At 45.5% G+C, this 13126-nt stretch overlaps 1 protein-coding gene across 1 annotated transcript in view; it reads right to left on the reverse strand.

Moving 5' to 3' along the window:
- nos1apa (nitric oxide synthase 1 (neuronal) adaptor protein a) overlaps positions 1-13126 on the reverse strand; it is a 155712-nt gene that overhangs the window by 33051 nt on the left and 109535 nt on the right. The window contains exon 6 of the mRNA XM_086144846.1: positions 3563-3704. Within this exon, the coding sequence (XP_086000972.1) occupies positions 3563-3704 (142 nt within the window). The remainder of the gene's footprint in view (positions 1-3562; positions 3705-13126) is intronic.

Here is a 13126-nt window from a genome sequence, read left to right on the forward strand (position 1 = left end):
TCCTCGGGCTTTGCTGTTACAGTGTACAACTGTGGTAGGATCCCCTGCTCACACACACACACACACACACACACACACACACACACACACACACACACACACACGGCAGTTCAAGCTGATTTGCATACTAATTGGTTGACTTCACAATGAGCTGCACTGTGGATTCTGAATGTCGGTGCTTCACCGCCATTCATCGAATTATTAGTACGACTATATTAAAAGAAACTTTGTTTAGTGAATCCATTATGTCGGGTCCCGGGCGCATATTTGAATTCTTATTATTCTGCTCTAGGGTTGCAGCTGAGGGGCTCCGGTCCCAGCTGCTCACCCTCTCGTACGCAACGACAGCCAGGTTGTGTTTCCGATGAAACCTTTATTTTTTAGACCACGTTTTTGGACGGAGAACACGGAGAGAACCAGAATCAAATTGTAAGAAACACAGGCTGATCTTTATCAGTGATGAGAGGCGATAAATAATAATAAAAATAATAATGATAAGACAAGTTGACATTGTGTAATAATGTACATTTACAAAAAATATTTTAAGACTCTAAAAACAAATAATAATATTATTATTATTCATATATAATAATATATTATAATACACTTCAAGCTCCATATAATAACAATAATAATAGTAATAACAATAATAATTCTAAATATATTCTTCTTCTTTTTCTTCTTCTTATTATAATTATTAATTAATAATTATTGTAATAATAATAATAATAATTGTTATTATTTTTATTTGTTTTGAGTCTTAAAATAGTTTTTGTCAACATTATTATGTATTACCTCTCATCACTCAGAGATCAACGCAGGTATTTTACAATTTGATTTTATAATAATAATAATAATGATGATGATTATTATTATTTGTTTTTAAATCTTAAAATATTTTTTGTAAATATACATAACTGCACAAAGTCAACATTATTATTATTTATTACCGCTCATCACTGACAAAGATCAGTGCAGAAATTTGATTTGATAGTGGCAATATTAATAATAATAATAATAATAATAATAACAAAAATACTAATTATTTTTATTATTTGTTTTTAGAGTCTTAAAATATTTATTGTAAATATACATAATTTGCACAAAGTCAACATATCTTATCAGTTAGTGTTACTCCAAGTACTTCTACCAAGAAGTGGGTGACGTGTCCCAAATAGTTCTATAATCTTCATTAATATATAATTCTATTATTTCCCTTCATGCGCTCAGTGAAGTCCAACACGGTTGAATTTTTGTTTTTTTTTTAGATATAAAAGAAAGCACAAACGGTCTTTGAATTCTCTCTTCTCCCATTGTGAAGGAGGGAGACAATGGAGGCCTGAAGAGATGAAAAACAAACTAACAAACGTCACAGGGATCAAACTTCGGGCGGCGCCGAGTCTCGACCGCTCAGATCCAAAAGATGATACTTTATCGATCCCCATCGGGGAAATTCATTTGTCACAGCAGCGCAACAATAACAATATCGATTAATATGAATATGAATATAAATATAATGCATACAGTAATTTCAGGACTATGAACCGCTACTTTTTTCTCACGCTTTGAACACTGAGGCTTCAACAACAGATTTTTTTTAGGCTAATGAGCCGGTATGTATTGAATTAAAATTAAAAAAACAAGTTTCTGTGTGAATATCTCATGTCACAAAGTGTTATATGTACATATTTGTTTATTTTTAGCCGGTGCGGCTTATATTCAGGCGCGCCCAATACTCTGAAAAATGCGGTAATTCTATTCCGCAGAGCGCAAAATACGTTGGGCTCCTTCCTCATTTCTCCAGACCCCCAGTCGCTCCCCGTGCGTCTCCATGGCCGCTTCCCACCGCTAATCCTTTTCTACATTTCCATCCCTTCTCGCCGCTCTTATCCTCCGTGACCCCCATCAAGCTTCCCCCCCTCCCTCCGTCTCCCGCACTTCTGTTCCTTCCCTTTTCTCTGCCATGATAATTAGTTCTCCAGATAAGCGTCTTGAGAAATGTGCGACAGGGCCTTGTGTTTCCTAACCTGCCGTGACAGCGCGTGTGTGTGTGTGTGTGTGTGTGTGTGTGTGGTGGTCCCCTTCGGATTGCATTGACTTGTTGGGGGAAGGCGGGTTTCTAGGCTCATCGGCATGTCAAAGTGAGCCGGTCTCCGGGGTTTCTGCGGCGCTGCCCGTCACCCGTCACCTCGCCGCCTCCCCCGTCGCAGCCACGTGTCGCGGCGCGGCGCAGAAGCCGGCTCCCTCAGGGCACGAGCCGGCGGATAAAAGTAGCGGCGGGGCCACCGGGGTTGATGCGCGGCGCCTTCTTTCTGTGGGTTGAGTCATCCGTGACATTCGCTCTATCATTACCCTCTCTGGCCTGCCAACGTGGGCACGGCGCTGACGTCTGTGTGTGTGTGTGTGTGTGTGTGTGTGTGTGTGTGTGTGTGTGTGCTATCTGGGGTATATGTGAGAGTGAACATGTGAGGGCGATATCATGGGATTTATGCGTGTAACAGTTTTTGTTTTGTTTTGTTTGTTGTGGTTTACGTTGCCTTTGCGAACGGCTGAAGGGCACGCTACGCCCGCGTCGACCTCTTCTGCGTTTTTTTTTTTTTCCCACGCTCCGTATCGGGATGGACAGGTCTCCCGCGCTTCCTCGTGGAAGTTTCCGATAACGCGAGAAGGAGGACGTCGGGGCGCAACGGGCCCAGAGGTCAAAGCCGAAGGTCAAAAGAACCACTCCTGGGTTTCTGGCTGGGAGGGGCGGAGCTTAAGGGAATCCAGCCGTGCATTATATGAACATTATATGGCAGGTGTTTTTTTGATTTTAAAATAACAGATATCCATCTTATTTTTCTATCACGGACATCCGCACCTTTAGATTCCCCTGGTTAAATTAGTAAGAGATGGAGAACAATATTAACAGGGCGCCGATTAGATCCGTTTGTTATATTATACGATTGTGTTGTTACCACAGAGACTGTTTCCATGACTACACATTGACTCCTGCGAGCCGGTGGTATCCCCCCATGGGAAAAAAAAAAATTTGGAATAGTGAATCAAACCAAACATTAATTTTCTTGTCCCCTTCTGCTTCCTTGCTGAACGCCTTTCTGTTTTTTTGAAAAAAATAAAACGGCTGTTCCGGGTCAGGAACAATCCTTGACACCCCCAATCCCGGAACCGTCATTTTGGTTCCCCCCAAAAAAAGAAGAAGATCCTCTCAAAAAAAAAAAAAAAAAAGGGCATTGAATGAAAACGGATCTTTGGTTGGAGTGTGTGCTGCGGGGCAGGTGCCGTTCTTACGGTGTTTGCGAAGCCACAGGCTTAGGGGTTCAAGTCCGGTCGGATCTAGTAGGGGCGTCTAATCTCTTGATTTTTTTTTTTTGTTTCTTTTAATCCTAACAATGCTGTCTAACAACCCCCGGGCGCGGGACAGGCGGAATAATCCTCTTATAATCACGCCGTCGGGCCGATTTGCAAAGCGGCTCCTTCTGGAGGCGGAAGGTTTCGGCACGACGCCGATCTTTTTCGAGATCTCCACCTTTTTAACCCGCAAATCCCTCCTCCGTCTTACCTGCGATGGACGTATCGTTGCCGTTCCTCTCCCCGTGGCAGTCCGGCAGCCCGTCGGCGGCGTGCTGCGTGTGCTTCAGGCTCAGCTTGTGGCAGACCTCGAACGCCTGGCCCACGGTGCGAACGATGCGCATGGCCTGGCTCTGCAGACGGGAGAAAGATAAACATTTGAGCGGGAATGGAAGACGGCCGCGGCCGAGCGTCTCCTCTGAGATGATTGTATCAGATATCCAAAATTTGGAGTGGCTGCAGCTAGCAGCAGCTAGCCGCAGCTAGCTTAAGATTGATTTGTTGGACAACCCTGGATCAGACACTGAACTCCAGGGTTGTCCAACAAATCAATCATTATATCGCGAGTATTATAATAAAGACGAATCCACCGTGTACTCGTACGCAACTTTCCTGGTAACATGGCACCAACAACGTAACATGGGTATTGTTAGTGCCATTTTCCATTTTTTGTAATTTAAGCTCAGATTTGGATATAATATTATTGCATTATATTTTGGTGATTGTTGATTATAGCATAATTATTCTATTGTATTTAATTTTGCTTTTTTGTTGAGTACATGCTTATTCATGTATTCATGTTTATGTTAACCAAATAAGGTTCGGAGCGGGCGCTGAGCTATGACGTGATCAGTTCAAATGTGTATAAAGGTAAAACCGTTGGATACCGGCTGATTCAGTGAAGGACGGAGCGAACACACTGTTTTCTACCGTCGTCAACAGTAAACACGCGTAGAGACTCGTTCTTTCCGTCTTAGAGTGGTTAAATGAGTGAACACTTTGGCAAATACTTAGAGGGAACTTTAGCCACTATAGGTATAACGAAGGCTTCACCGCCTAGTTGCCGCATATTATGCAGAGCGGCTTGGTCTGACGATAAATCCACATTTCAAGTAGAACTCCTGGTTAAAAAAACTTCTTTTTTTCTGAAGTTGTAGACTCTTCTTCTGTCCCTTCACTAGACCTTTTCCCCTACGAAAAGAAACTTTCCGTCCGACGTCTGTTTTCGACTCATTTTGCTAGCTTGTGGGTATATTTTTGGCGCTCGAGTAACCGACAGATTCCGGTCATTTTTCAAAATAAAGCTAGTTCGGGCTCAGATAATAAATCCAACGGAAACTAGTGATTATTTCTTGTGCATCCCGGCGGTTGGAGCACACTGATTAAGACCATTCTAATCCCGAACTCTACGGCGCCCTCTAGTGGATATATAGCGTAACAAACACGGCGACGTAAAGTCGGTATAAAGCCAGTATGTGGGAAGTGACATTTGACGTTTCAAACGGACTCGTGACACGTTTTTTTTCTCGTCTGATGTCGAAACGCAAAAAAAAAAAAAAAAAACAACACAAACAAAACGAAAGGACGACCGATGAATGTACACAAAGCTTCCCACGCAAAACCTGTTTTAACATCGCAAACGCCTTGCGTTGGAATGACAGAACAAGACTTTCTTAATAAGTCAATGGAGACGGCGACGTAACGACAAAACGCAGAAGGTCGAAAATGTCGTAAACCGAGGACTTCCCGCGTCGGGGGTCTGGATCCGAGGAGATAAATCGCTTTACTGACAGCGATCGCGTCCACTTTTGTCACTTGAGGGGAAAATTGCCTCAAGAACTGACGAGGCGCTTAAGAAAATAGGATCCGGTTTCGTCTGACAGAGGAGTTCAGAGGAGCCGTCAAACTAACAGCTTAAGTGTAAAATATAAATATATATGTAAATACAAGAGAGTGGAGGGTTGAGTCTGTGGGAAGGTGACACGTTTGTTTCACGTCGCACCCAATTTCCAATTCTATATTTTATACACGGGCGCCACTTTGCAACTGTGATGGATTTTCAGTCGGAAAATGTCTTTCTCATAAAGGATTACAGGCCAAATACCCCTATCGGGATATTTGTTTTTCAGCGGCGGCGGCGGCGCGATCACGTCTCGCCCTCGACGGCGCTCCTCTGCCTGATGGGACGGAATAAATCTGCGGCGCGGCTTCCCTTTGTGCAAACTATTCTTGGCAACATACCTTTTTTATTTTATTTTTGATGTTAAATAATCTCCTCACTAGAAGCCTGTGCTGCTGTTTGGATTTTCATTCATTTTGTATGGTTGGGAGGAAACTGAAACCTCCTGAGAAGAGTCCGAGGCTCCTGTTTAATCTATTAAAAAAAAACAAAAAAAAAATGTCCTAAACTATTAAGTCTAATGAAAGTATTAAACGTGTTTATCACCCAGCTGTTCCTGGGAGTCCAGGCCCTTCATAAAATATTTTTTTAAAGAATTTGTAGAGCTTTATTTGCATATCCTGCCCCAGACTTCTCACATTTGCTGATGATGTGATGATTCACGCAGGCTGGCTTTCTTTGGCAGGTGACTTTTGATGCCTAAAAAAAAAAAAAAAGCCCTCAGGCCGGTCTACGCTCCAGGCTACCAACACTTTCGGCAAAATCCGTGATGCCTGATTTGCGTAACGCTTTTTTATCCAATAATTCGTTATCTAAAACCACTTATCTGGCGCTCAGGGCAGGTGAGGGCAGGTCCTTTTCCCAGCTATCACTTGGTGATAGGCGGAATTCGCGGGCAATTTAGGGTCTCCGGTGAAACCTCATGTCGGAACTGAACTAGGAGCCCTCTTGCTAACCTCTGCGAATACTTCCCACTCCTTTTTGTGTATTGTTTTACACGTAACATCACACGCGCTGTTAAATATTCCCAGTATCCCATACGTGTGTTGTCTTGAATTGCAATGAATCCCCAAAATACGTGTCGTCCTCGCGCCGTTTACTGCGGATCTCTTAACGCCGCCTCTTCCTCCTCAGACTTGCTGTTCATTTCACGAGCGCCGCGCATCTCTCTCTCGATTCCCCGTCCGTCAATCACCCGGCAGTGACAGTAAAACCACCCAGCGCGCTTCCGAAAGCAGATACACCAGGGTTTCGGAGCAGATGCGGAGCTCGTTGGCGGCGGCGAAAACAAGCCGCCCGCTGATGCTAACAGATTGTTAAACACTCCACCAAGCACAAAGGTTTTTTTTTTTTTTTCCCCTCGGTGTCTCTCTGGCCCCCTGAAGTCGTCGCTGTCAATCAGAGTCGACCCTGGTATAATGCCATTTTCTTAAATCGAATTCGGGGAACGTCTCCGCGGCTTTAAATATTTTACATCGGCAAGAGGTTCGGAATTCAAAATAGGGGAAATACATCTGTATGTCGGATCTATCGCTCGTTCCTTTATATATTATCTATACCGCCTTTCCCGCCTTCAGGGTCGCAGGGGTGCTGGAGCCGATCCAAGCCGTCACCGGACAGGATCGGTCGCCGGTCCATCGCCGGCATACAAACGCAGAGGGTGTCGACAAGAAGGGCCCGAGCTGGCGTTCGTCCCTGGGGAGTCTCGGGTCCGTCACTATTTGTAACAGGCTGCTCCTGCTGGGGTTCAGGCATCAAGGCAAAGGACACCGACAGGCAGGGTCTCTTGTCGGCTCCGCTGGAAGTGGCCGAGGGCCGAATGTTGGCAATCTAGGGCAATCCCTCCCGCCGTAAGACTCTGGCCGGTCCTGAGAGCGGCTTCGGTAACAGACTCCGACAACAACTACGGGAGATCGTTCCTGCTCGGCGCCATCGGACTCGTCGACATACCAAAAGCTGTGGACACTGAACCGGAGCGGCTGAATTTTATTTTAGCATTTCATTTTTTCTTACTTTATTGTTGTTTTCATGTACCTGGCTGCTGTGACTGTCCACCGGACACACAGGTGGAAACAACGTATTACGGCTCGCCTGTCCGACATCTCAGATTGGATGGCAACTAACGGCCTAGACAAGAGTAAGCTGCTTTTTAAAGGTTGTCCGCAAAGACACCGGGCCATCACCATCGACAACACTGTGGTCAGGCCGACCACAACTGCGAGAAACCTGGGTGTGGTCCTAGACAACCAATGGTCGTTCTCGGCAAACGTGGCAGCGGTCGAACGTTCCTGCAGATTCCTCCTTCACAGCATCAGGAAGATTCCTCACGGAGGATACGGCGCAGATACTCATCCGGGCTCTAGTCATGGACTCGTCTGGACGACTGCAACTCCCTCCTCGCCGGTGCCCCTCCGGAGACCATCAGGCCTCTGGAGCTTGTTCAGAAAGCGGCCAAAATCGTCCCAAATTCTCCCTCACAACTCCCCTTCTTCTGTCCCTTCACCGGCTCCCGGTAGCCGCCCGCATCAAGTTCAAGACCCTTGTGCTCGCCTACCCGTCCCCTCCCATCTGCCGCCTCTCGGCGACTGCCCACCCCATCACTCGATTGAACCGGTCTCGGCTCCTCAGTGGTGGAACGAACTCCCGGAAAAGGTCAGAACAGCGGGGTCGCTGCCCATCTTCCGCCGCGAGCTAATAACGTACCTCTTCACCAAGCGCTACCCCACTAAACGCACTTAGCCCCCCCCCCCAAACAAATGAAGAAATGAATGTATGTACGTACTGTAAATGGTTTTGAGATGGCTATTTGGTAGAGTGGTGACTTCTGAATAACGACTACTGGTACTTTGGATCTTCGGCTATTGAATTGCAATTTTTTCAAGTCGCTTTGGATAAAAACGTCTGCTAAATGACTGGAATGTAATGTAAAATGTAATGTGACAGTTTAATTTCCCAGTCGGATTAATAAAGTCATCTATCTATCTATCCAGTCACCCTCTCTTTTGTCTCCAATCAACCCCCCGCAAGTTTTTGGACTGTGGCAGAAAACCAGAGAATCCTAAGGAAACCCATGCAGACGAATGGAGAACCGAAAGGCCCCCTTTTGGAATCGAACCGGGGACCCTTCGGCTCCGTACGTTCAATTAAACCGCCCCCCCCCCCTTCTTTTTTGGTGGTGCATCGTTCAGAAAGGGCAGGACCCTTGAGTCCTTATAGAACTCAAATCAGGCAACGGAGGCAAAATGTAACTTTTACAATCAACCCCGGCAGGAAGCTCCTCCGAAGCGTTTAATGTTTGACAGACGCGCTGCTGGGAGGCCTTTGAGTCTCGGGGTTCCACCGAGATCAGAGGGGAATCAGCTTCCCAGTCAAGCACAAATTTTCAGATGTAAGATTTAGCTCCCCGAGAGCTGATCCAGAGGACTTTCTTATCTGAAGTGACTTCTGACACTCTGCGTTTAGTGCGAAAGTTACACATCTGGTTAAGTAGGCGCTTTGGGAGATTCCTCCGGAAAGTTTACGCCGGGGTTGGGATTTTCAGGTTCTCACGGAATTCCGAGGCAGGGTTCCGCCATCGAGACTTGAAGGATCTCGGATATGAAAAAGGGCCTGAGGACACTGGAGGCCATGATTTCAGGAGGAGGAGGAGAAAGAAGTGAAGTGTAGGTTTGGAGTAAAGCAGTCATGTTCATGTGGTGCCCGAAAGACGCCGTCTTGTTGACCTTGAAAAATTGTACAAGCGGCAGCGACCGGAGCAAACCATTCTGAGATGTTTGGGCCAAAAAGAAAACAAATATTTGTTTGGAAAGGACAAAAAAAAATCTGCTTGATTTATCAACCCAATCCAAATCATTCACATTAACGTCCTTCACTTGATTTCTCTGCGTTCTTGAAGTCGACCGCAGAGCCTCCACAGTCGTGACAAACGCGCGAACGCCGCCAAATGTTGAAGCATTTATTCCTTCTCAAAAGAAAGAAAAAGTGCAAAATTTGCAAGACTCGCGGCAGCGCGTCATTGGCATCCTCTTCCTCCGGTTAGCCGCTCCCCTCTTTGGCCAATTAGGATTGTATCTGCAGTGCGTGACGGATCTTAAAAGTCCGTCTCGAAATTACCGACGACGGGGTGGGAGCGGCGTCCTCGGGCAGTAAAGCCAAACAAATGAAAACACGCTATTTTTTTTTTTTTTGCGGGGACGCAGAAAAACCTTTACGACGGCGATTTAATTTACAGAAAGCCTTTTTGGTTACGTTCCATATCCGGGGCTGAGGCGGGGCTACCGCTCGGTAATCGCGGATACGGGCCGGCCAATGACAATTAGGTCGGATCAGTCCGGGCAGGAAAAAGTCCGGGGGCGTTTTAGGTCGCGAGCAGAAGCTCCTGATGCGAAGCGGAGCCCGGAGAGGCTTCTCTGCTCGTCCCAGAGACAATGGCGGCGTCCGTCAAGCGGCGCGAGGAGGGCGATACCTTCCCGACTGAAATTGTCAACGAGTATCACTTCTGGGAAGGAGTTTACAGGTGTGCTGGCGTTATGTTGGGACTTACGCCGCTGCTGGAGGGATACGGGAGAGTGTGTTACAGCTCCGACGAGGTGTTTATAAATACACGCCTCAAAGTTTCGTCCGATTGGACGAGAGACCAACAGGGTTCGTCTTGGACCGTCACATCATACGGAGACAAAAATCCATTCACCCTCTCATTCGCTATTTTGGACAATTAAGGGTCACCAATGAACCTTGGACTTTGGAAGGAAACTGAAGAACCCCGAAGGATCACATGCTGTTACGGGGTGAACGTGGAAAAGCACCGCCTTGTCTGAAAGCGCTAATCTCTGCGCGACTTTTCAGAATTAGCGAAGAAAAACGACGACTCTCCGCCAGCGACCGACAGGTGATTTATTATCGGATGCCCACAATTGAGAAGCGATCGAAGACTCGGGACGCGGTTTAGATTATTACTATTTGTAATAAATGGTTTGGGAGAAAGAAATTGATTTGTTTTTTGTGAAATATGTTGCTATGGTGATATCATAAAGAACTGAAAAAAACATATTTTTTCCGTGCATTCATTAAGTCATCGTCTACAAGACTCAGGTTTTCGGGGGCGTCGGGATCAGGCGGGAGCCAATCGAAGCTGTCAGAGGCGGGAAAGAGGCGGGGCTTGAGCTGCACCCGTCACCTGTCAATCACATTAAGACATCCGACTCGATTATTCGCTCCGATCGACCACTTGGCTTTCAATTTTCATGAATTTAGCGGCGAGCAAGTCGAGCCGTAGGAAACCCGTCCATGCGGAGACCTTGTGTTCGCCACCGTAGCTTCTTCTCAGCTTCGCCGCCTTCTAAAGTCTAAAAACAGGTTCATGGACGAGCAGGTGTGAATAAAAGGGTGAACGGTCTCAATCTGTGAGCCGGTCCGGGTTGAACCCTGCAGGGAGGTCCTCAAGTTACGTCCCGGATCAGTTCCCGTGGACCCGACGCGAGATGATTTTCGTCTCAAGTCAGAACTAGCACGACCTAAGTGAGACAGTGAATGTAAACAAACCAGACGGGTCTCGCTTTGTCCTCAATTCTCTATTTTCGTGGTATTTATGGGAGTAAACATTTCTGGGGAAAACCCGTCCCGCGTGGAGCCTTTTTGTCAGAACGCCGTGAAATGCGCGCGATACTTTCAGGAGTCGGACGCTAAACCTTTTTGCGTTTGGCTGCAAGTCGAGCTGCCACCGAACGCGGCGGTTCCGAGTCTTCCATTTCGGCGACGGCGAAGAAAGGACGGGTCGGGGGGGGGAATTCAATCTAGGGGAAGGCGGGGGAAACAAAGACAGGACGGCGGGGAGGTTTACGTTTTCCTTCGTCCGAAACCCGAATGCCCCCTCACCCTCCCGTCCACCTGCTCCGGCGATAAGCCCGCTTTTTAATCTCGCCTCCGTTTCAACCCCCGTCCCCCACCGGAGGGACGCGGACGCCGAACACTCGCCGGATTCCAGGTGTTTGTTCTTCAGAAGTGGAAGGAAACGGCCGCTGCGAATAATCAGCTTTGAGAATCCGACGTGTTGATTTCACTCAAACGTCTTGAGAAAAAGCCACTGGAGTCGATATGACTGTTGACGTCTCATACACACACACACACACACACACACACACACACACACACACATTATGATCATGCACACAGGCACTTTTAATATATCAACTTTGCCATTTCTTGTTTATTTCTTTCTTGATTATTGTGAATTTTAACTCCGCTATGTTTTATAATTTCTAGGTTTTTTTTTCCCCCCCACTGCTAAGTTTTGTGATGTTTTCTTTTCATTAAAAAAATAAATAAAATTCCAATCTCGCACCCGTCTTTGCTTCTCTCTCTCTCTCGTCGAATCAAAACGAATCCCAGTCGCCGGTTACTTCCTCACCCAGGCACCGAGGCACTGGTGGGAAGGAGTGAGTGTGTGAGAGCGCCGATAAGGGCTTCTGTCGGCTGAAATAAGTCCTCCGCGATGGAAGAGTGTGTGTGTGTGTGTGTGTGTGTGTGTGTGTGTGTGTGTTACAGCGTGAGGCTAGTGGAGTGTGATGAAACGGACTCACGATCGCCTCGGTGACTCTTCTGAACCATTAGCTCGATTTTCAGCCTATAAGCAAGGACACGTCTCTCTCACACACACACACACACACACACACACACAAACACGGGCGCGCAAATGTGTCACAAACTTTCATTTTAACTTTGACAGTTTAAATTCTATTACGTCTATGTTTTAACAAGAATAAATAGATAACTCAAAGACATCACTTTTAATGTTGAGCCCATGCCGTATATTTATGGCGCTTATTTACATTTATATATATTCTCTTGCTCTTACTTCTAGTCTCGGTGATGGTGATTGTTGACTCCAGCAGGCTTTGAGATTTTAACTGAGTTTTTATATTACTTAGTAACTTAGCCTTAAATAGGGAATAATAAGTGCAAAATACGATCCTTTGCAAATGTTTAAATAGTTTGAACAGCTAATCGAATTAACATGAAAAACCCTTGTGGCGGCAGGAGCCATTAAATACCCCTGATTTCAGATCAAATAAGATAATCCTAACTTAATCCAATGATGTGTCAACATTGGCGAATTGGAATTTTAAGCAAACGACCACATGTTCTTTAAACCTGTCGGCGTAAAAACAATGAATGAATTTATTGATTTTTTTTTCTTCCCTTTTTCTCTCCCCCAGCACGGCGTTCGGCAACTTTTACCACTCAAAGAGCCATTTGGACCCGTTTCCCCACAGGAAAGAAAGCAGCACAATCCTTTTGAAATTTAAAATAAATGAACACAAAATAAAATGTTTTTAATGCTACGTATAAACAAAATATCTTCTCTTTTCGGCTTTTCCTCTCTCACTACGTCCATAAATCTTTTCTTTGGTCTTTTTCTTGACCTCCAATTCCAGCATGCGTGCAAAAAAAAAACATTTTGAACTCCGAAAAAAAAAAAAAGGTTGAAGGTTAACTTTTAAGCAAAATACTCAATGTCTGTTTAAAAAAAAAAACGGCAAACTTGAATTATCCTTCGACGGAAAGCAAAAATGTGCGACAAAAATATGTGTTTTATTTAGATCCCCATCATTTTCAAATTTAGACTTACATTTTAAAAATGAACACACTAAAATATGATACATTTGAATTAAAAACTCAATTATATTTAAAGCCACCAGGAGCCGCGGGTCGCTATCCCGTATCCTAGCTCGGCGTAACTCTAGTTTGATTGACAGGTGTCGCTCTGGAAGGAAAGCAGCTTCCAGGATCGGATATAAAGGGTAAAAAAAAAAAAAAAACAACATATTTGAGCGTCTATAATCTCGAGCTAAAGCGAGTGAAGACGGTATGACTGAA

This window comes from Fistularia commersonii, chromosome 1 (assembly GCF_037954325.1).
Source record: "Fistularia commersonii isolate RoL2024-O1a breed Wild chromosome 1, RoL_Fcom_v1.0, whole genome shotgun sequence".
Lineage (NCBI taxonomy): Eukaryota > Metazoa > Chordata > Actinopteri > Syngnathiformes > Fistulariidae > Fistularia > Fistularia commersonii.